At 44.8% G+C, this 25,192-nt stretch overlaps 1 protein-coding gene across 3 annotated transcripts in view; it reads left to right on the top strand.

The window, feature by feature from the left end:
• Positions 1–25,192, top strand: part of PRR5 (proline rich 5) — a 621,995-nt gene that overhangs the window by 189,110 nt on the left and 407,693 nt on the right. The window contains exons 1-2 of one of the 3 annotated variants that reach the window (XM_078673850.1): positions 9,352–9,373; positions 9,992–10,105. In XM_078673850.1, coding sequence (XP_078529976.1) covers positions 10,002–10,105 — 104 coding nt within the window. In that variant the 5' untranslated portion in view covers positions 9,352–9,373; positions 9,992–10,001. Of the gene's footprint in view, positions 1–9,351; positions 9,374–9,420; positions 10,106–25,192 lie in introns of those variants that run through there. The other 2 variants (XM_078673851.1, XM_078673849.1) reach the window with 2 other exon arrangements.

The raw sequence follows: 25,192 nt of genomic DNA, 5'->3' as shown, positions 1-25,192 counted from the left end.
TTTGAGTCACTTTGGTTGTGGGTTCAAGATATGCAGGTCCTGTCCTTCTCACTCTCAGGCAGCAGGTCAGCACAGTAGAGCAGGAGTCCGGCAGAATACCAGTCCATCGGAGTGACAGTCCCTTCGCAGCACAGCCGTCCTTGTTCCTGGCAGAGTATCTACAGGTACAGAGTCCTTGCCCCGGCTACCGACTCACTACAGGGGGGTAATGCAACCCTTTCTGTGGGGACGGGATGCAGCCTATTCAGGTGAAAGTGTAATCTCCTTCCTCAAATCCTGCACAGGATGGCCCATCAGGATGTGGATGGTCCATCAGGCACACCTAAACTCCCTTTGTGTGTGACTGAGTAGAGTGAATGCACAAGCCTAGCTGTCACCCACCCCAGGTGTGTGTTCAGAGACAGGCAGAAGCCACCAGGTGGTTAAAGTAAAAGAAAAAATTGCCATCTTTCTAAAAGTGCATTTTCAGAATTACAATTTAAAATCTAACTTCACCATCCATAAGTTAGGATTTTAAAATGTAGTTCCAGAGAAACCAAACTTGGGGTTCCAATCTGTTCCCAAATGTAAATTACACTTATCAAATGTGATAAGGTAATCCCAATGCTAACCTTTGGGAGAGATGGGCCTTGAAGTAGTGAAAAACATATTTAATTTAAGAGGTTTTCACTACTTGAAGATGTAAAACGTAAAAGTGTATGTTCTACTTTTTAGATACACTGCACCCAGCCTTTGGGCTGTCCAGGGCCTACCTCAGTGGTTTTTGTGTGTTAAAAAGGAAGGTTTGGGCCTGGCAAGAGGATAAACTTGCAAGGTTGACATGACAGTTCAAAACTACACACACAGGCTCTGCAATGGCATGTTTGAAGGGATACTTAAGTGGGTGGCACAATCAGTGCTGCAGGCTACTGGTAGGATTTAATTTACAGGCCCTGGACACATGTAGGGCACTTTACTAGGGACTTATAAGCAAACCAAATTTTCCAATTGTGGATACGCCAATTTACCATACTTTAAACGGAGAGCACAGGCACTTTAGCACAGGTCAGCAGTTGTAAAGTGCCATGAGTCCGAAAGCAAGCAAAAATGAATTAAGCAAAATGGGAAGGAGGAAGGTAAAATGTTTGGGGTGACCCTGCAGAAAGGGCCATTTCCAACACAACCCCTCTCCAGCCTAAAGCCAGGGTAGACAAGTCAATAACTTGATGGACTTCCTTGCGTAGGCGATAGAACATGGACAGTGGTCCTCTACTGCAGGGGCACTTGTCAGTTCTGCACCTTTCTGAACTCGGTTGCATCCTTCTGTCTATACTTTCCTGAGACATTGAACTGACCCACGGGGAACCCTTCTCATCTGTGGAGTCCATCTGTGCAGCCCCCAACCTTAGGTTGCTCACAGATGCATCCCATTAGGCAGGCAGTACCACCATGGCCAACAAAGTGATGTTGCCCACTCCAACCCCCTGTGTCTGACTTCTATCCCCAACACAGGGAAAACTCTGTCCACATGGACAAAAACCAACAGAGGCCACTGACAGCTGTCTGTTTCCACAGCCAGGCCATCCAGGGGTCTCTGAACTCTGTGGTTTCTCAGGGTAGGGGGCAGTAGCCCTTAGTGCTTTATACCCCTTTTCCACTCCACCTCCCACCAGTTCACAAGGGGGTATCCTGAGACTGGTCACTCAGCCCACGATCTGCACCTTGAGGCTGAACAGGAGCCAGGGGTGAGTTCTCTCTCGCCCTACCCCCCCATCTGGGGCTCTGTACCCTCCGCTTGGTAGTGGTACCCCCAGAAGGATGAACTGTCAGGGCGCTCTGGGCTGTCGCCCCTCCCAGTTACCCTGACACTGGGGGCTACTCAGTACCCAGAATGCAGTCTATGGGCATCCGAGGACTAACTTTTACCCTCCTCTGAGTCACCTCCCCACCCCATTTCAGGGATTCCAGGGCCATAGAGTGGAAGAAGTCCTGCTCCAGTGCCTGTGTCGCCCTACACGCCTGACGGCAGTTCTGCTCTGGGGATACTAGCCTTTCCACAACAATGGTTGTTCCAGGTACTCACAGGAAGTAAGTCTAGATGGGAAGAAAATTCTACGACTTGAGGCAGTGGCTGCCTACATATTGTGGCAATTCCAAAACCATCCACTGTCACTGTCCATGGCACACTCCCGATCATGTTTCCATGCAACCACTTGTGCATATCCCACCACAAAAAGCACTTTATCAATAGGAACTAAGGATGTCCCTTTACTGGTGGTGATGATTCCAAATATACCTAAGGTTATAGTATAGGGTACTGATATTCTACCTTTTAAGTTATTATTTTTTCACTAGCCAGGGGTTGATGACTGATGGGAAGAGGCCCCTTCTGCTAATTTAGAGAGTAGTGTACCCAGGACAAAAAAAAAAAGTCGTGGGGTGGGTGAGGGAGTTATAAGGGGATTTGCGGTGAAGGGAAACTCAAGCCAGAGTATTAGTCTCCAACAAGGTAGCAGAACATAAGAAAGCTTGGAATTGTGAAAATAGGGAATGTATCTACAAGAACAACACGTGGACCCTTTCTTGGCTTAAGGTCCCGAAATTATGGGACACTTCTCCCCATAATATTATGTCTATACTTCCAGAGGAAAAAGGGTTTGGTGTCCAGTATAAATCTTCAAGCTCAAGAGACAACCACTAAAGGGATACTAGTACCTGCCTTGTTCAGAGGTACAGTGTTAAAACTGACTCATAGTCCCCTTACCGGGGAAGCATCTGATAGTGGAGAAAACTCAGCAGGCCATTCTTCAACATTTTTATTGGGAGGAGTATATGCTGGGGCCACTCTTATGTAAGTAGTGCCCCAATTTTCAAAAGGTAAATCTAGACTATATACCGAAAGCTCCTCTTCAACCTCTGCCTATCATCGCCAGGCCTTTGCAACAAATTGGGATGGGCCTAATAGGATCCATGGTACTATCTGGGAGGGTGCAGAAGTATATACTGGTATTAGTGGATTATGCCACACAATATACTGAGGTGTTTCCCTTAAGGAATGCATACGTTGCCCGTATTTGTGATGTGTTCATTCTAAACTTTTCTTGAGTACTACTGCCAGATGAAATGTTAAAGAATCATCAGGGTATCAATTTCACGCCTAAGCTCATGGCTCAAGTCTGTAAAAGAAAAAATACCCACCATATAAAAACCTCAGTTTAACATCCACAGACTTATGGATTGCCGAAACGGTTTAATAAGCCCTTGAAGGAGATGCTGAGAAAGGTAGTCCGCCTGGACATGACAGACTGGGATAAACTGTTACCTCTGGTATTCATCTTACTATGTGTTCCCCAGTCATCGGCTGGGTTTATGCTATTGAGCTTCAGTTTGGAGAACAACCTAGGTCAAAATTGGACATGGTCCTCAAGGAGTGGGTGGAACCTGTGGAGAGGACAGTTCATTTAGTAGAATATGTAGCAGCCTTAGATATTCTCCAATCATTAGCTCAGAACATGTAAGAGATGCCCAAAGATTCCAGGAAGCACAATGTAACAAAGGATCCTAGCTGAGAAACCTAGAAAAAGGAGATTACCTTTGGATATTGTTACCAACCATAAGCAATAAGATACTAGCGAAATGGCATACTCCCTACATGGTGACTGAAAATATAAGATCTCTGTCTTACCAAGTAACACAACCATAGAGAAGAAAGGATTCCCAAATCTATCATATTTGTTTTAAAATAGCTACAACTTAGATGCCGTATGTTGGGTATCGGATAGAGAAAGGTGAAGTACACCCCCAGGTTAGAACGTTTGTCCCACACTTTCAACCATATCAGAACCCTTTAAGCTTTACTTAAAAAGTCATCTGTTTAGGAGCAAAAAGAGGCATTGCCACCTGAAAGGCAACATTAGCAGTAGATTCAATCTTGAGATGTCCGTATTTTAAAATAACTTTTGCCACAAACAGATGCATCTGGAAATGGGCTTGGGACAGTCTTGCTTCAGGAGTTCAAGTGTTATGCATTACTTCAAAAGTGTTGACTCGTGAAATGGCATATGCGACTATTGAAAAACAATTTTTGGCTACTCAATGGGCTATGGAAGCCCTGAAATGGTATTCATAAGGGTGCCACACCAAGGTCATAACAAAGCATGCTCCATTTAGTTGGTTGGCCCTACCGGACGATTGGAAACGTACCAGGTCTGAGGTGCGGTGATACAGACCCGTTGACGGTCATCAGACGGACGCGATCATATGACGCGTTTCTCATCTCAGTGAGGTTGCCGGTATGCTGCAGTAACGCAACCGGAAGGTATGATGTAAATCTCACATGAAAATATTGATTCGGATCCCTAGCCCTGACGAAGTTTCTTTAAATTGATAACCGCAACGAGACTTGACTTGATAGGAGTCATTTTTTTAACGTGGAAAAGCTTACAGCGAGGAATAAAGAGTATCAGTAGCAAGTAAGCTTTACCAATTTTTATTGTTGAGGATTATGTTTTTGTTCTCACGGGATCCTTGAACACGTGGATGATTCCTGTACACATAGGAAGTACACTCACATTTAGGTTGCTTCTTTTTTGCTTTCATTGGGTTGAGGTCTTGTCTTAATAAATACACTTGCACATTTCCTTGTTGGAAAGAAGGTAACCAATGATGATAAGTGGGTTACTGGCGAGTACCAGTCAGTTTTCCCCCTTGGTGTTGCTACCGTGAGGTGCCTTCTTTCCGTCTCACATTTTTGCTGTGAATGATAGGTCTGTGAATGGTAGTTTATTTCCTCTCATTTTAGAAATTGGATACACTACAGCCTAATGATTCTAATTGGTTAATGTAAAATGATGTCTGAAAATTATTGACCCGTTTGAGCTGTTATGTGAAAAATATTTATGGTGTATCAGTGTAGGGACAGCCAATTATTGTTAGTAAATGGCCCTAATCAAGAACAGTACCCATAGGGTATTGCTATGGTTCTTTCTTTGCATCCATACTCCTTGTCGATAAATTTTGAACCATGGAAATTGACAAATACAACTGATTATTAATCAAGATTGTATGGGAATGCCCTGCCCAGATGTCAGGGGTCAAGAGGGGGGCAAATGCAAGGAGGTGTTTAAGGGTATATACCCAAAGATCCTGAAGCCACCCCGATAGCAGGTGCCTAGAGGAAAGGCTGAGGCTCCTGTGGTCAGTAGACTGGCTCCAAATGGGTGTTGCCGCCAGACAGATGTATTTTGACAAAGTAAAGAGGAATAAGTAAGTAAGAGGGCAGCACATTCTGAGGCAGAGAAATGGAGGGTCCATGAAATGCTGTATTTCTTACCTGCAAGGAAGGTAGCTATGCAAATCGGAAGCCATATAACAGGCACATCACAGAGAAAATCCTTGAAACTCCATGACTCCACTGAGAGGGGAAGGGGGCAGGGTCATGGGTTTTTTAGGGAGTGGAGCCAACGAGTGCAGGAACCAATAGGAATAGGAGCTCAGATACAAGGTGGGGAACTGGGTAGGTGGTGACCAATGAATATTTGGGAAGAGAAGGGAGGGCGTAAGGAAGGAGGAGACCACTCCTATAAAAGCCAGGGAGAAATCAGCCAAGTTATGCTGCAGAATGGGAACAATCGCAATCCTTACTCCTGAAACCTCTGTTTCAGGTGAAAAAATTCCATGACGACTTTAGGAAAAGAAGGGATCAAGATTAGCCCTTGGGTCTAACTGAATTGATGAGACACCAGAGATGATATAATTGTGTTAAAGGCTGGAGTAACCTTTGAGATGCGACAATATTTTCAATGCATGGACTTTTATAGTGAATACCTCTATAAGTGTTGTGTTGCTTCAAGAAGAAACTTGGTTTTAAGAAGGGCTTTTCCTTCTTCCATCCTCCATGTACAAAAGGCAGATATTTGAACTTTCAGTATTGCTGGGGTGGGTTAGGAGCAGTTGATATAGTGGCACATTTCTTCAAAGGTTTTTTCTGTGCCTGTTCTCGTTTGAAGTTTCTTTCTCTCTCCTTTGATCTGAAAGATCTTTAGCTCCTGTGTTTTAGCTTTTGGAATCTTTCCCTCTTATATTACTCTTCGTTAAGGTTTTTTTCCTAATGGCCGTTACCTTTGCACTTAGATTGGGTGAGTTGGGTTCTCTTGTTTATGGTGTTCCTTACGTTAGTTTTTGCAGATCGTTTAACTTTGTCACAGTCCAGGAATGGTTCTCAATGTCCATTCTGCTTTCTCTTGCTCTCAGAAGATTATTCTTCCTGTTTTCTTTCTCAATGCTTCTATCCCTACTGAAGTTCAGCTTCACAGCTTAGATGAGGACTGTGCGGTAGTCCTCTAATTAGACTGCATGGCAGCATTCAGACAATGTGATTCCTTGTTCATTCATTTTAGACCTACTAGACATGGACGCCAATCATCTGTTTTCCCCCAGTCACTGGTTGAGATCAGTCATTTCTAGAGTCTACAGACTTTCGGATCTACCTTTACCCAGTTGGGGGAGGTGGGTTGCCCTAGTAGAGGTGCTTCCTTATAAGATATATGTGCTGCTGCTACTTAGTCCTGTGCTTCCTCTTTTGTTTTCCAGTACCAAATGGGGTTGGGTTCAGAGAGGAAGGAATCTTTTGGTTCTAATGTGCGATCTTCCATTCTTCCAGATGATGCACAGTAAAGTCCTTTGCATTCACTGATTACTCATTTTACCTGACTACTGGCCTTGCTTCGTGCTATGGTGGAAGTGGAAGAGGCGGTAATGCACAGCTTTCCAAACTTTTCATGTTGGTGACACACCACGAGGTTTAACACAGGCCCCTGCAGCGGATGCCTTTGTCCACTGAGGCACCAGACCCGGCATACACACATCTTTCTCTCTCGGTCTCCCTCCCTCTCTCTCCCTCTGTTTCCCTCTGTCTCCCTCCCTTTGTCTCCCTCTGTCTGTCTACCTCCCTCTTTCTCCCTCTATCTGTCTCCCTCTATCTGTCTCGCTCCCTCTGTTGCCCTCCTCCTTCTGTCTGTCTCCCTCTGTCTCCGTCCCTCTGTCGCCCTCTCTGTTTCCCCCTGTCTCCCTCCCCCTGTCTCCCTCCCCCTGTCTCCCTCCCCCTGTCTCCCTCCCCCTGTCTCCCTCCCCCCGTCTCCCTCCCCCTGTCTCCCTCCCCCCTGTCTCCCTCCCCCTTGTCTCCCTCCCCCCTCCCCCCTGTCTCCCTCCCCCCTGTCTCCCTCCCCCCCTGTCTCCCTCCCCCCCTGTCTCCCTCCCCCCCCTGTCTCCCTCCCCCCTGTCTCCATCCCCCCCTGTCTCCCTCCCCCCCTGTCTCCCTCCCCCCCTGTCTCCCTCCCCCCCTGTCTCCCTCCCCCCCTGTCTCCCTCCCCCCCTGTCTCCCTCCCCCCCTGTCTCCCTCCCTCTCTCTGTCTCCCTCTCCCTCTCTCTGTCTCCCTCCCTCTATCTCCCTCCCTCTGTCTAGCTCCCTCAATTACTTGTTAATGAGGCTTTGTTGTGAATCGCTGGGCTCCCATAGAGCAGAGTGTCTAGGAATGCCTCTTAATTGGCAGCAGTTATGAGCTAAGTGTCCGCGACACACCCACCATTTGCAGGCGACACAGTACTGTGTCGGGACACACAGTTTGGAAAGCTCTGCGGTAATGCTTTGATAGCTTACCAGCTGGGCCACTGGAATTATGAGACTGGGGAGGGCCAAATTATGCGGCATTATGCTGCACATTTTGCCATTTTTTTTTTACACAACAAGGGAAAACCCAAAAGGAATATCGCTAGGGTCCTTGGGCGGTTGCTTATTACACAAAACAGGGGACCCTAGTCATTTAGGATCGCATGAATGATAGACACACACTAAATATTATGTGTGTCCTTTGTCCAGCCGGACAGAACTTTATTTAGCTAGAACTTTTTGCCATAGCATTACTTCATTGTGTTGTCTTGTTTAAGCTTGTTCACACGGTCTAGGCATTGGTTGTACCTCATTAGTACCAATTTAACACCCAGCGATAACAATAAGCTACAGAAAGGTGACCAGTTAACCTTTGCAAAGGGCCTTTAACTGCATGGGAACCTGTGTCACTGATTTTTTTACCAACTTTTGAGCCAGAAACTTTTTTTTGGTTAAAATCTGCATATTATGCGGCAGATGATGAATTATGTGGCAAATGCGGCAAATCTATAATTATGCGAAAATCGCTGCACAGTCACATAATTCCAGTGGCGCTGCTTACCAGTAACCTCTTACATTCCTTCTTCCTGGTCCAGTCTTAACATAGGGGTAGACTTACGGCTTCCTTTCTTTAGGGACTTTTGTACAGTTACAGGATGTGGTTGGCGGTATCAGACTATATTACCTGGGGGAGACAGGAGGGAGGCTCCTCCTCTGATGATAACTCAAGTGAGTTCGTTTATGTCAGCGGCATTGTCTGTCTGAGAGCTGCACACGTCTCATTTTGTAAGGAACAAGGAATTGGAGTAATGAGGTTTGCGGTAAATAATTAAAGCATAACATCACTTACCGTAAAATGATACCTACACTGTCCTGAGCATGTTCTATCTAATGTATGTTCGTTCTTGCTGATGTCTTTTGTCAAGCGAGCGGAAATCCATGTCTCTAGACAGAATGTAAGAGTTGCACAACTATTGTCCTATATATGTTAACCTACTAAACTGATATTTTATCTTAGTTTAAACTTGTATTCATATTTGCATTTATCTTACAGGATATACAGATGGCTTAAGTCACACATGACATAGCACTTAATATGTGCTCTTTTAATCAGTCCATACCAGCTCTTTGCACAAGTCGTGGAATCTGCTGTCAAGAAGGGAATTAAACAGCACATGTTTATTATACCAGTATAGAGCGACTACCCCTGCACCAGGCCCATTCTCTCTCTCTCTCCTCTCTGGGCTGCTTTAATATTACTTGCCAAGCTTACAAGTTGGCATCGTTCCCAAACACTAAGTCCGCAAAAAATAAATAAAGCCTTAAAGCCACACAGTTCCTGGCTAAATGTATGAAGAAATAAAATGTGAACAGTTTGACTCTGAGAGATGGAGAGAGATGAAATGTAAAAATGTGTTAACCTTTCCCAAGTAGCGTTGTATTGTTCAAATGTATAATTAATTGTTTGACTATTGTTCCCACGTAGTGTTTCTCTGCTTGTGTGCAAACTTAAACTGTGCATGCCCGCTGACAGGAAAGAATGTTTCGTTTGGGGATGGGAGGGCTGCGCTAATTTCAGAAAATCCCTTGGGGTTAAAACTCGTGCCTTCTGTGCGCTTTCTGTCCTGATCTTTTCCTTTCTCCCTTTCTCTCCTCTCTTGCACGCTTCTCTGCCGACCTCAGAGTAAACACGGCCTCTTTAAGAAGATCCGAAGACCTGTGTTCCTTGTAAGTGTCGCAAGCAGCTCGTGGTTTCGGCACCTTGTGAAACTTTCCAATAAATTCGCGCAATAGCATCAGAGCTGTCACTTGCGTGTGTATACATTTAGTCGCCTTCTACATTTGTTGGTGCACTAGTAGTTTCATTTCCGGTAACAAGTGTGTAAAAAAAAAAACTATCGTAAACCACACAGGAACGATTGTTCGAAGACTGCAGTGGATTATCAATGGCAGGTGGAGTGGGCAGCTGTGAGAACTGTGCCTCCGAGGACGGAGCCGCTTCACGCTGCGTGCGGGCAGCTGCTGGTTAAAGAGGCCCCGCGCCGGGCTCCACAGCGGCGCATAGTTCAGCTGCCTTGAGCTCGGGAGCAAACATTAACTACGGTTTATGACGGCAGAATTATGAGCTGATCTGATTAGAGGTTGCATTTCGTCTGTGCTGCTGAAGTGTGCTTCATTGAAACTGGTTGCTGCGATTGATTTTTTTTATTTTTTGTAGTTCTGTTTTTTGTTTTTTTTTGGGAAAGAGCGGAGAAATCTCTCACACGAACGGATACGTTGTGCTCTGTGTGTAAACGGATATTGTGGCTTCCTTGCTCAGACATTGACCATGAGGACTCTTCGCAGGTTGAAATTCATGAGTTCGCCCAGCCTCAGTGAACTGGGCAAAAGGGAGCAGGCCGCCTTGGAGGAGCGGGGCACGCAGCAGCGACGAGCCGGCTCCAACGCTACCTGGAACAGGTAAGCTCCTCTTGAATACCCTCGCACACGCCCTGGTCGGGCTTCCGGGCTAGTACACCGCACGCATGGGGGAAGCGGTAAGCAGATGGCACGCACTCGGGCGGACTGGCTCACAGAGTAAGCAGGGCACGGCACGGGGTTCCTCTGGGCACAGCCAGTCACTTTTTTTAGGTTCATTGGCGGGCTATGGGATTTTCATACCCATGGAACAGATTCCACGGCACCTGCTGACTAGAGATAGCTACGCCCCTGAAACAGTCAACAAATCATCTCTTACATAGTATAAAATAAAACTTCCGGGTCAGTTTTTCTAACGCGACTGACTTTGCCAGCCCCACCAGCCTTTCAGAGACTGCGCCCCCTCAAACAATGTCCCAGCTTCTCTGTTGGCCCGTCCGCCTCTGATGATCAGTATTTAAAATGTCCACATTGACAGTGTGTGCCTCATGTTTTTTTCTTCAGTATGCATGATTGTTCATGACCGACTTGTTTGTAATAGCTACTAAGATGCTCACTGTCTGTTTATCCAAGATCACGTGCTATTGGGAGCACACGTCACAAGATAATGCATTCAAGTCCCACCTGTTACACCAGGCATGTTATTGTGAACCAGGGCTGTCCAACAAGGGTCATTACGGCTGGATTCATGCCAGATATCCAGGATGCGCTCCAAGGATGTGTTTACACACAGCGTAAATCGACCTGGAACTCATTTACACAGGAAGCGGTTATTGTGTAAATCTGGCGTGGATCTCCCTTCCTTATTGGACCTGTGCTGGGCACTAACAGACCTCAGGCGCAGTGTCATCCTTTATTACTTTTCCGTTTTGCATTTAAGAAGCACCGTAGGAAGGGTTGGTTCCTAATTTCGCTGAGTGAACATGCATTTGCCATGTAGAAGACGGGGAGCTTCTTTGTGGGCGCCGAGTGTGATAGTGTGTGCAGACCGTAACACCTGCATGCATTTAATGTTAACATTTATTATGAGGCACAAGTTGTGCCCGCTGATTCTTACATCACGCTTCTCCTGCTTGCAGGTAGTTTTTGTGCGTGGTTATACACTGCTTTGATAGAAATTCCATAGTACGTCTTGTCTTTGAGTAGGCAACTGATGTATTTTGCCAGAGTCTTGTGAATTCTCATGGTGTTCAGGGGCGCAGCTTCAGGAGGGATGTTTGGGGTGTTACACCCCTTTAATAAATGGATTTTCTGATAAATAGTTTGGTACAGGTACTTTCACTCGGGTATGGGGAGGTGTCTGTCGGATTTCACCAGGAACTTTTATATGCATACAGACAAAAACGCATACGTTCTCTTCCTTTCTGTTCTTGAAAATGTTTATTCTACAGAATATTGTGTTATCTCTCGCTCAGTACTCATACCAATCAACATTCCTCTCCCTTTCCACTGCCCCTTAGATCTCCTCATGCACCTGCTTGTCCTGTAATAGAATTTAACATTAAATGCCAGCATGATTGTTGGAAAATCTGAAATTTAGATCCCCCAATCTTACTGTCCAAGTTATGCCCTGTTTAAAGTATTGGAGGCACAGTATAACAAGGTTTTTAAAATAGTGGAGCTATTAGGTTCCCTTCTAAACAGCATAACGTGTCACCACGTCCTCTCTGTGTGTAATGCAACCACCCTCATCTTTGCTCAGTTTTGAGATGTGCCAGTTTGGGCCAAAGGGGGGGGGGAGGGGCGCAGCACAGACCACACAAGCTCTATATGTGTGAAAAAGGCTGCTTAATTGAAGACCGGTGCACCTTACAAAACATTTCCCTTGGCCTTTGCTGTACAAAACTAAACCTCACTATACATCTTTTCCCCAAATATGCCTCTTTTCCCCACCCCTAAGGTTCCCCTTTTTCCTTCCCTTACAACTATTCATAAACCCCCAACTCTGTCATTAACTGTTGACACTTTAACCATGTAACCTCTTACTACGTCCTAAAACATCTTCCTAAATAAGCATTTCCTATGCTAACTTCCCCTTATTGCCTGCTCCCTGAGTAACATGTTCTCAACCATAAACTTAACCTGTAAACATATGGAACACCGAGTTACCAAAACGCCACGCACCTGCTTCAAGTGACAACCGATCTACAGCTTCATCCCAGCGCACCTGTGCATAACAAAACAGCCACAAACCCCCCTTTACAGGATCACCGCCTGGACACCCCCGCCCCCTATCAAAGGGAAGGGTGAGAGGGAAAAATCAATTAAACTACCCACACCCAGCTGACCCAGCCCCAACCGGCTGCCGTCTCACCTTACTGAAATAGTGACCCGGAGCCAAAATGGCCGCATATATGGCCCCAGCAGAAAGAGAAACAAAGAAGAGTACACAGTTCCTAAGTGAAATATTGTTCACTGAACAAAACCAAGACTAGTATGTCTGGTAAAGTATATAAAACAGGGGTCAAAATAAAGGAGATGGGGAATTCCTCCTCTCGGAACTAGGGCTCTCACACACCCAGCAAGCTAGGTGTCATGCTTCATCATATGAGCCTGCTCCTCGTTGGGCCGGCGCTGCAATGCCCAACGGGCACCCTTAAAGGGGATCTTTTTCGGAGATCTTTTGTTCCTTGCCGTAAAGGTGCAGTGGGGGTGAGAGGTTCTAGTCAGATGTAGATGTGTGTCAGTTGGTTTTAAAATAGGTTAAGGATTCCTCTGGAAGACTTTATTCTGTTGGGTACCTTACCTAAATAAAATACTAAAGGAGGGGTAGTGTTTTCTGTAATCTATGTGGAAGAATACCTACTCTAATCCCAGATGGTCAACATGTTTCTCGCCTTGTAATTGTCAATGTAAGATCGTTGGCGATTCTTCAGGACCGTGCATAAACCAATTTGTGAAAAAAATATAAGCTATCTACATAAAAGTGTGGTAAGTGTGCTATGCTACCTGCCACTGTCACTCCCCATGGGGAAGTCCTCCCAGGGAATGGAGACCACCTAAAGCAGTGTGAAGTCTGGCCTCATCTGGTGAAGCGGTTATATCGACACCCAAACAGTGGTGTCACTATTCCCAGTCGGAACCAGTCTCTCGACCTACCCATACCGCTGCTCCTGAGCGACTGGAAAATTGTTAACTGAGGCCCCTTCCGGCCATGAAAGGTGATGTATTAATCTAAGTTGTCCGGTATCTTTCTTGGGTACTATCCCTATTGGTGAAATTAACAGGTCTCTCATAGGGCAAACTGTGAATTGGCCTGTCATGCGTCCTTCTTCAACTTCTTTGAACAATGTGTCCCGCATTATTGTCTTGTGTGAATTCACAGATTTTAAATTGTCTGCCCACCTGGCATACCTTATCCTAAAACCTTTCTTGAACCCTTCTCTCGATAAAGATGCGTCTTCTTTTTGTGGGTAGTATGCCAACCACTGCTCTAAGCATGGCTGTTTAATGTGTGTATAAGCCTTTTCCCTTATTGCCTTGTGCTACTCTGCCTTCCCTGCCCCTGCATTTTGCTGTGCAACCATGGCTAAACTGCTGCCCCTGTCTATGGTATCCTGCTCCATAGCATTGCACCAATGGGTGTCTACCTGCACACCCATTGGTGCTCCATTGGCACTCTCAAGTTGCAATGCTCCCTTGAGCATGACCCTTTGTTGAAATCCCAGCAGGCCGCTTGTACGTCTCCTGCGCCATGGCTGCGTAGCCCACCCCCGCTCGGGTGGAGCGGTTCTGAAAGGGGCAGTAAACTAGAGGAGGCCCACTGGTCGTATACGTTGCTTTCCCAAACTTAACCGCTCCTATTGTCTGTTGGTAACAATCTGCGTCTATCTCTCCCCACTTCGCCTCTGAATGCCAGGCAAGCCTTGCCCTGAATTCTTTATCGTAATGGAACCAAGCTTATCCCCCATATGTAACCTGAGCTCTCTTGATCACATCCATGCATTCAAGCAGCGAGACGCATCTGTCTCAGTATTGCTCGCAGTATATGCTTGCGACTATCAAGAATGCCGTTAACCAATTCTCAATGCTCATGGCTACTTTAAGTCTTTTGGCCAACTCTAGCTCCTCTTCCTTTAAGCCCTCCTTTGCCCTTAGATCTCTATGCAACAACTTCAGCATGTCTATATACTCCCTTTTCCAAAACTTTTCTTTGGTAGACATTGTAAAGAAATCTATTAGACTCCATAAATATAATTAATTAATATCTCTTTATTGGAGCTTGTAAGTCAGCTTCCATATCTGTCCTAGTGCATCCTATGAATGTTCCATTAGACTCAATAAATATCATTAATTAATATCTCTTTATTGGAGCTTGTAAGTCAGCTTCCATATCTGTCCGAGTGCATCCTATGAATGTCCCCTGAACATTCTTTTATCTTTGACATTCTTTTACATCTCACATTATGATGTCATGCATCATTACAGGACATGAGGTGTGCTCTCAGTGGCTTTGACAAACCCCCATGTGTATCAACCTCTTGAGCTTTATCTCATGGCTCTCTTTTGTCTCGTCTGCCTGTACCCCTTTCCCGTCCTTGTCTTCTGTCGTCTCGTCCTTGCCTGACGCTGTCTCCCACCCTTCACTCTGTCCACTTGTTACTGCTCCCCTATCTTCTTAGCCACGTCCAAGTCTTGTCTTTCTGGACCCACCCCTGTATCCTTTATGTACAAAACTCTCAGCAGACGTACCTTCCCTTCTGTGTCTCATCTCTGTGTATCTGTTCCCACCGACACTTTACCTTTGATGTGACTTAAAACAGCTTTCCCTTTCATACCCTTACCTGGCTTCAAGGCGGCATCCTCACTGGATCCTTCCACCTAACCAATCGTGCTAGAGGTGGTACCACGCTGTCTTGAACAAACGCTGTCTTTCCTTCTCCATCTGTAACACACTAGGCACATTGTTAATATGCCCCCCCCATCTTACCTGGTCTCCCTCATCGTCCTCCACAATCTCCCCTTCTGCAATGCCATAATCATCGTAATCTAATTGCCGATGATCCTCTCCTAGTATATCCTGTGCTTGTGTCTGGACCCTTTCCCGTCTGCTGCGAATTAACTCCTCCAGCTCTAAGCCTGTTTATCGCTGTACTGCCACGAACCATTCCGACCCATTCTTTGGTTCTTGCCCTGTAACTCGCACCACTGCCCCTGAGGCTGCATCAACCCAACGGGGTTGCTGTACCACTGATCGCGCCTCTGTCTGCCATTTGATTGTGTCCTGTTCGTCCCTCGCCGTGGTCCAGCTGCCAGCCTTTGACAGTGCCATCCCTTCTCCTCAGTAACGCAAAGCCGCATGTGACTCACCGGAGTCTGTTACCTCCTACACCTGCTGAACCTCTAATTGAAAAGTAAGGTCTGGCAAACCAGGGTTATTGCTCTCACCTGTTCCTGCTGACGCCGGACACCACTGCCAGTGACGCCCCACCCCCCTTCTTGCCACCCCTCTGTGTTGTCCCCTACACCGGCGTCTTGCTCCGTCCGTCTCGAATGTTTCCTGCCAGGTCCTGCCGAGCGCCCCGCCGTTCCAGGGATCCCACAAGGCCATCCCTCCTGTGTGTGTATGCTTTGGCGGTGTCTTAGTCCTTCCCCTCAGCCCCTTCCCTTAACCACTTCCTGTTCCTCCCTGTCACTAAACTCTAGCATTGCTGCCATTATGGCAGACGCATGACCACCTCCTCCCTTCCTGTCTGGTACCCCTCCCTTCATGTCCCCTCCGATTTCCCTCCTACCCCCGTCCCAAGGGCGGTGGTAGTCTACCCCATGATCAACACACCTCCTCTGACCAACAATGCCTGAGCCCTGCTGGGGCCCTCTCCAACCACCCCCCCCCCTCCAACTCCAGAGAAGGCGTCTGACCCCACTGTGCCCCCAACTGCCTATCCTTGTTTCTGTGCCTTCCGCCCCCACCCCTTTCCTCCATACCTGTTCCTTTACCCTATCCTCTAAAGGTCGTGACCCCATAACGCCCTTTGCCGGCCCCGCCCACTCCTGGCATAAAGGAATGCACGGGACGCCGCGCGTCGCCCTGCCTCCTTCCTCGCTGTGTGTTCCCGCGTGCAGCCGCACTCCCAAGGGGGCCGCCTGCACCTACCAGCTTTATGGTTTTGGCCTTCCGTCTCCGCGGCAGTGAACACGCCCACAGCGCCACGGCAACGCCATCTGCTGCCCGCCGCGCTTCAGGCTCCACGCGCATCAGATCCATGTGACCAGCCTCAGCGAGCAGGCGCATATCGTCCGCCACCCTGGGGTCCTCCGGTAGTGGGAAGGACGCCATTTTAAAATCGATTAAACTGCCCATGCCCAGCTGACCCAGCCCCAACCGGCTGCCGTGTCACCTTACTGATATGGTGACACAGAGCCAAAACGGCCGCATATATGGCCCCCAGCCCAAAGAGCCCAACTAGGCTCTGAGCTGCACCAATAGCCCAAAAACCCCCAGGAGGGGGAGCAAGCCTCCCGCATGTCGGCCGCCTCCTTCGCCCCCCTCCCCGCCCCCCTCCCCGCCCCCAAAGCCCTATTCACAACACGGTCCCGTGCCAAATGTAAAGAAACAAACTGTCAGCCAGTGCTACTGGAAACATTTTTAGAGTGGAAGGTGCTAGCATTAATGTGATATCACTGACGTCCTAGGTATTGTGAACAATCTAACTGTCACACAAAGAACAAGTGTTGGAATTGCATGCAGCAGGTGAGCGGTAAGGGTGAAGTATGTAGCTGGTGGTGTATTTTAGAGCAGACTGTTGCAAATATATTACTACAGCATGGTGTGGTAGCACACTAAATTTTGTGGCAATTTCAATAGAAAATGTGCTGTCTGTAAATGACAAACAGACGTACAGTTTCACTGATGGAACTATATAGGGCAAACAATAATGTGTGCAAAAATGGTTAAAGTGAATATATTTCATTTGCGCATCACGTATTTGTTTTGATCTGTCTTTCTACCACACTTGAGAATTACAAAAAAAAGTGAATCATTTGTACTTTCCTATATGCTGATATAGTTTGAAATATTTGTACAAAATGGCATATCAGCTTTTCCAGCTAGATTGTGGCACAGTTCACTTTGTAAAATCCTTTAACTTTGCAGTTAGTGAATGAAAAGTAAATCGAAACCTCCCTTTTAACCCCCCCCATGCCCACAACGAGCTCATCTCGTCTGAGCCACGGTGCTCCGGTGCTCATGACGAGCTGAGCTCGTCATGGCCCGCGGAACGCTCGCACTCTGGGCTAATTCCCCTGCTGTGCTGAGCGTTCCATTAAACGGGCGTGGTCGTGACGAGCTCAGCTCGTCATGAGCACCGGAGCACCGTGGCTCATGACGAGCTCAGCTCGTCATGAGCATGGGGGCGCTGTGCGTGCCCCCCCAGCACAGCAGGGGAATAGCCCCAGCAGCCAAGGGGTTAAAAGAACAAGTAGCAATTTGTAAGAAGACATAGTCTGACACTTGACCTCTGTCTTTGAACGCCCAGTGAATGTGACAAAATAAAAACAACATTTAAAGACGTCTTTATTGCCCATCATCTTCCTGAACTCCAGCATAGTAAATGATGCTACAGCACTGCCTGCACCTTTTCTTCCAGCGCCTATGACCTTAGTTAATGTACTAGCTCTGCCTCCCATCATTGGTGGGCCAAAACAAGGGAACCTTCCTTGCACCCTGTGGCCCTTCTTTCCTATTGGAGTGGTATGGCAGGGCTCTATTACACCAAGGGAGATAACTGGACTGTGTAGGCATCTTTTCCCCAAGTGTGGTATTACCTCCTCATTATGAGTTCTGCAGCACCGGGGATAGCATGAGGATTCTGCGTGTTTTTCCCCTCTTCTCAGCTATTAAACCCAGAATCTTGTGCTATTTCTTCACATAAAATTCGCTATCTTTGAACTGGCAAAGTTTGCACTGGAAACAAATCCTAGGGCAAGGTAGAATTTGCACAACTCTGGTAATGCGGATTCCACCCATAATGCTGGGCCCCAATTGGTGTTAATCTTCACAGAAAAATAAACACTTCTGTTTTGTTTGCCTCGTGCTGAGTTTCCAGTGAGAGGTTCTATTGAAGTGAGAGTTCAGCAGTCGTTCTTGGACTTGATAGTGCCCTATACCTCTCACAGGGTCTCTGTTTAAGGAGTTCAGTGGCGTTCTCTGGCGCCAGCCGGTCAAAATTTAGTTTCCAATATCTCACAGAGGGTTACATTGCCCCATGTGTGTGCCATTAGGTTTTGAAGATGGGTCAGGAAGTATCCCTTTCATTAGATAGCAGATGTGACCTCATAGGTACAGTTAAATGAGCCAGTCTTTGTTTTAATGCATTTACTTTTCTGTGTGATAACTTTTATTAGGCTGCCTTATAGCATTTTTTTTGATTAGGTAGCGTGTGCTGTTTGCTTGACTTAGTCCACCCTAAAGAGACAGTGGTGTCACTAATTCCACCTGCACATTCATTTTCATTCCTTTGTTTAACTTTTCTCTAATAGCATTTTGGATTTGTGACTTTTATTGTTCAGAAAATAAAGATGTGCGTTCACATAGGCTGTCTTAAAGATGCCACAAAAATGCTGGTTTTCAGTCAAAAGTACCTAATGTGCAATATTTTGCTGTGCTTGTCTTTTGAGTTCACCCATTTCAATACAAAAACGAAATCTTATGACCCCTTTCATAAAGCTCTTATTTGAGAGTAGTGTTTAACTCTGCTAATGCAGTCTGCTCAGCAAAGGGACCTTTCTCCCACCTTCCTTATTATTGGAGTCAAAGGTGTTTCTTCGTTATAGGATCTTCTGTCCAGGACATATGGGAGCAACACGCACCATCGCCTATTACCATATATGTTCTCTAACAATAAGCCAGGTTTATTGAATTTTGTTAACACATTATTTTCCTTTTCATATATTATGCAGGGCAGCAGTGTTCACCCCTGAATATTTGCTATACAGTTCTAGGAAGAGTTCAGTTCCCCAGTCCATTTCTTGTAAAATGATCTGTGTGAAAATAACGAGCGAGGAATTTTTCCCTTGACATTCTTAAGTGGCCTCTTTTAACCAGCACTGACAAATCCAATACGTCTCAACTTTGGTATCTATTAGCAAATCCAATAGTTCTTGCTTTTGGGACCTGTTGTCTTCGACAGTAGGTTTTTAACCTGACTATAAATCATCCCAGATGCTGTGTAGCATGGCAAAAAAAATCAAAGGGAAACAAAGGCACTATGATAAAGCTCTCACTGCATTTTGTAGGCACTACAAAATGATGCAAGGATTTTTTTATTTACCAATTTGGACCCGTAAATAAAAAAAAAAAAATAAGTAGTACAAAGGCATTTTCTTTTTGTAGTACAAGTATGGCGATACAAACCAGAGAGCCGGCTTGGGGGTAAACAACACAGATGGCAGGGGTGGAGGAAAGCAGCACTAAAGGCCACAGGTGGGGGAGAGGAAGGAGACCAATGTAGGATGTGACGCCACTAGCAATATGGAGGGTACGAGTGGGGAGGAGATGCACCAGGCGAGGAAGAAGGAGAATGTATGGAAGCAGCACAGAGGGCGGAATGGAGAGGAGATGCAACAGGCAAGAGACAAGGGCACATATATGGGGCAGCAGCACAGAGGGAGGGAAAGAAAAGCAACAGGTGATAGGGAATGAAGGGGGAAGCAACAGGAGAAAGAGAAACATGGAGCAGGGGGAGGAGAATCACACAGGCGAGAAAACAGGGCAAGAACATGAGGGTGAGCTTAACATGGGGGATGAGGAGGGGCACACAAATGACAGACAGCAGGACGGATTACCGGGGGGGAGAAGTACTCAAGGGGGACAGCTGGAAAACAGATGCACTCCCATAGCATTCTTAAACCAATAGAAAAAAGTAGTGCTTGAAAACCAAACAGTAAAACCATAGAAGTCAGACTATCAAAAGATTGATTAGCTGGTACATGAACGAGAAGCGTCGACTGTGAGGAGTGTCAGGAAAGCAAACCAGTTGTAAGCAATGGGCAGGCTCCAGGCCTCTCTGTTGTCTTGGTAAACCTACAATATGTCTTGCAACAGACTTCACATGCTGTGTTTAGTAGGCTTAACCTAAAAAGAGAGGGCCCTGCTGACCGTATTTTGTGTTCAATCCAAAGATATCATAAGAAAGACGTTGTTTGTTGCTGATGTAGAAGAGCATCAGAGTCGTAAGGAAGTACAGAAACTGAGACAGCGGAAGGTTTTAGCAGAACATTCAGGTGGATCCCATTTACCGGCTTGGCGGTTGGTCCTTTTATGCTCCGCACTGGCTACTCCCTCGGACTATTTAGGGGCAATCATCCAGGTATCTACCAACTAAAACAGAATGGCCTGTGGCACAAACTGAAGAACTTTGGTGTTCATTATTCTCTCTTACGTATGTTGGTGCCATTGTATTCTAACACTGTGTTACTTAAGCCTTTGACTTCTGTGGACCCCCAATTAATCTTTACCGGGACCCGGGGACCCCTACTAGATCATTATTGGAAACTGTGGACCGCTGGAAGCTGCGGACCCTGGCCCAAGCATTTTCGATGATTTGAACCGCAAAACAATACACAAAAATACAGACACGAGCATTTATCAACAAATACACAAATTGTGAAATATTTTATTTAATTGACAAACCAAAATAAACAATTAAAGCTTAAATTTTAATAGGAAGTTTGTAGCTTTTCTAAATTCAATTGAGGCCACTCATCATCCACACTATGTCCTGTTTGAGGCACTTGCCCTGCTCCCACAAACCAATCTGAAGATACTAACATAATTTTCAGCCTCCAATTTCAACGTTCTTCTCATTTGCAGAATATTTGACACTTTAACATTTAACATTTTGCTTCTTTATTTAAATGCACCTAACCTGTTCATATTATTTTATTTTGTAAGCAACCCCCTGTGTAGGTTCATAGAACACCAGGGATCCCCGGAACACAAGTTAAGAACCACTGTTCTGACACATGGGTGCCTGTTACTATCTTGCACTTCGAGACTTTTCTTCACCTGCAAGCTCTTTTTTCGACTGTCTGCTTGCTGTCAAGGTACACACTCTGCCCCAGAGTGTGCCATAATGTTAAAACAATCTATCTGTCAACTGACAAATAGTTCCTTGAAGCACTGCCTGTGTGTTGAATTCAGATGTCATCAACGTAAATCTCAAAATGTGACCCATTAGTGATCATATATAAACAATGATATGTCCATAATTTTTTAATAGATTTTTTGGGGTCACATTTTGAGATTTCCGTTGCGTTTGAGTACCTATTTTCCAGTAAATACATAGCTTTTTTTCAATGATCAATTGGCTATAAATAACAAAAAACTAAAATTGTAATTCTTTGGGAAAGAGAAAGTCATATTGGAATAGGAGAACGTTCGCTTCGAGAAAGTGAATCTATTCCCTTATCTAAACTCAACATTCTCCAAGGCAGAATTATGGGTAAAACAATTACTAGTGCAAAAGAAACATGTTACAGGCACATTCATTTCAACTTCAGCTCCAAACAGGAAAACGGGGGATATGAATTTGCCTTTTTTAAATGCTAGTAGGTGAAGAATATTTAAATTGCTTTAAGACGTGCCAAATTATGTGGTTTATCATTTGTGCATCAACTGCTAGTGGTTTGATGGTAAATTGTGGTAATAGGCCTTTGCATTAACCATATCACCCCAGTTCATCGTATTGAAATAAAGTTAGGTGTCCAAAATTTGGCTTCTAGGCCACTTAAAAGGTATGCATGTTTTTCCTACAACCTTTGCTCTTGTGATAATTCAACCTGGTTTCTGTAATGTGATATATTTAGAGTTTTCATAGAGATGCGTGTCTTCTCAAGGTTATGTTAGAGCAGTAAATAAGATGCAAAACGGCAGAGTGAGGGTCCAGTCGGTGAAAGGAGTGTCTCATCTGATAATATTGCATGAACACTATTTCCCATATTCTGTCTTTTTGCCAGGGTCTATTTGTCTTTTTATGTGTACTTTGGACGTGAGACATTGATGACAAATTAACCCAGAATATAGGATGTTGATGGTGATGACCGAGCGTTTCTGTGTTTTTTGTTTATGTAGACTGGGATTGAAACCCTCTGTGGACCATTGGACTGAGCCTTTAAGCGCAATGATATGATTTGGCTTATGTCCATTGCGAATGGGGTTTCTCAGTTGAGACCCCAGATGCACGGTGCGCCCTCGGTGAAAGCTTGGGGTCCTCCTTTTTGGAAATGTCAGAAGGACCACTGTGAGCTCCTTGTATGCTGTGATCAGTGTTTAAAGAATTTTGGAGTTTAAGTTCTCTATCTTAGCCTCTGCTCAGTTGGTGCCATTCTGGTTTAGCTTTTAAAGTCAAGTGTGCTTTTGTCACCAGCGAGCCGGCTTTAGTTTTGGGTCTATAAAGCACGAGGCTTGTGATTATCCCCAAGGCTTATGAAGGATTGAAATGAGAACACTTATGAAGAGGTTGTAGACTTTATGGGCCTGATTTAGATCTTGGCGGACAGATAACTTCTTCACAACAGTGACGGATATCCCATCTGCTGAAACATAAATCCAATAGGATATAATAGGATTTATATTTCCGTGGACGGGATATCTGTCACCGTTGTGACAAACTAACACAACCGGCAAGATCTAGATCAGGCCCTTTAAGATTTATCCCTCATTGAAAGTGGGGTACAACAATATCTGAAGCCCAATTTATTTAGTCTGGTCAGTGTTATGAGGTGGCCTCCCCTCAAAGTGAAAGAGCAAATTGGAATAATAAGATTACTAATAAGTAACCAAGGCATTTTCACACAAAACACTTGAATAGGTGAAAAGTATAAATTATCATGTGTGAACATTTGAATGTATGAACAGCTAACATCTAACTTTCTCTGTTTGTATTATCTTCATGTGAAAAATGTTCTTATTTCTGTACTGTCAGGAAAGGACCTAAAGTAAATTAACTGGTTGGGATTTCCATCACTCCTTGTTTCTGTAGACTAAATCTTGGTGCTCATGGTTCTCAAATCTTAGTTATTTCTAACCAAGTGTGCCTTGAAGTATTTTGTTTGTGTGTATGTAGAGTTACATGTGGTTTGTGTGAGCTCACGTTTGTATCCTGTGTGTGCTATACTAGGTTGGCACACAATGGAGCAGACTGTTTCCGTGGCAAAGAATCAGACTTCTAGCCGTGTTTAGACTAAAATATTGGAGAAAAAAAGTCATGTGGACAAAATATTGTCAAGAATGTTGAGTACAAACATATTGTGAAAGTAATTTTCTATAGGTAAGCAACATTTTTCTGTCTATAACTCCACATAATGTACCTTGACGATATATGTATCTTCAAGGTATGTAGGTGTGGAGTTACGAAGCGTAAATCTATACTTTCCTGTTTGCTCTTACCGTCCTGTTATTTTGATCCTCAAAATTTTGGACGAGATATTCTGTCCACACAATATTTTTGTTTCCGATATTCTGTCAGTTATCCCTTCTAGCGGGGGATATTTGCAGAATTTTACGAATTATATTTTGATGTCTTCTTGTTTTGTCTTTTGTATGACCTAGACATATTCGTCTTTTGAACATGCATTGGAATAGTAAGTTATGTGTACAGTAAAACAAAAGGTTCATTATTTCAGAATGTGCCAGTTAACAGACAGCACAATGTGGGTGATACCAGAGTCTTCGACACCCTTCTGAGGACAGAGACCCACTGTCTCCTGTGAGAGGGAAGGTGTTGCTTGTAAACATGCTGAAGGTAGTGCTGGTGTTAACCAGACACAGTACAGGCTACGTGTAGGTGAAGAAGCAGAAGAGGGGTGGAGGCCGAGGAATCGACTTCATTTTGGTCCAAACATTTCCAATAGATTATATAGTGCAGTGTTTTTCATCTTCTCTTACTGGGAAAACAAGTATGTCGCTACACTCAATTGTACGCAACTGATAGAGCTTGGATGTTATCCTTCATCTGATCTCTGTGAATTCACTCTGGAAAAATAATTTATAACAACATTTATGGATATGACCATGTGTGTTGAGTTTTAATGCTTTAAGAATATGCACAAAATGAAATTTGATTTAGATACTGCATCGTAAAAGCATGCAGAATATTACACGTAGATTTGCGATGACACCTAACCACAGATGAACTAATGAGAAGTTTAATAAAGCTATTGGTATATGTTTTCTTTATCCATAAATGAACAATAGCCGATAAACAATGACATAAGTTCCATATACGTGTATGAATAAAGTCGTTTTAGCTATTAAGAAAATGGACATTAACATTAGAATGCATTATGTGAGTACTCGCATTGATGAGAAAACAGATGCCACATATTTTGTGCTTCGTAAAGGTTTACTTTAGCTATGCTTCCAAATACTGAATGATGTATTAAACTTGTAAATTGTGGGAGAGATTTGCAAAACTAATGTGCGAAATAATGAGGTGTTATAGAATGTTTATAAAGGGTACTTTATACTTACAGGATGTAATCAAGTCATAAACCTGCCTTATTGAAGTAATGTACTGAATTCAATTCAGGGAAATTCATATTTTTTTTTATTTTTTTTTGGTGTTCAACTGTTTATTGCATTTGTCATACGGTACACCGCTCTTGCACCTACAACCCGGGGGCCGGTAGCATGTCAGTATTGGCAACAACAAGGTGTAGGATGGAGTAACACAGCCTCGTTACCGACAGCCCGGAGGCCCGGTGGCATGTGGTATTAATATCCGTAACATATTATGTACCGCGTGCTAAACATATCTGACATGGCAGAACAGAAGAACCTTTTTCCAAAATTTTCATGAATAAACATACTTGAATTTTAGTTATATTTTATCAAAAAGAAATACAAAAATAAAGAGAGGTATACAAATGCAATATGAAATGACGATTCATAAGGTGCCACTCTAGTCACAATCATTAATAGCACAAGTATCCAAACATACTCCAATTATGCGGTCAAGATAGAGATAAAGGACCACGATAGGGGAACACATCTACTTTAATCACTACCATTCAGCGTCTTCAGTCGTGTGCGTATATAGAGCAATTTCCCAGGCCAACGAGGCGCCACACCAAAGGGGAACGGGGATATCCCATAAAGTATGCGCCTATCAAATGGTCAACACTAGG

Source organism: Lissotriton helveticus, chromosome 1_1 (assembly GCF_964261635.1).
Source record: "Lissotriton helveticus chromosome 1_1, aLisHel1.1, whole genome shotgun sequence".
NCBI classification, from domain to species: domain Eukaryota; kingdom Metazoa; phylum Chordata; class Amphibia; order Caudata; family Salamandridae; genus Lissotriton; species Lissotriton helveticus.
This window is presented reverse-complemented; position numbering and strand designations above follow the sequence as displayed.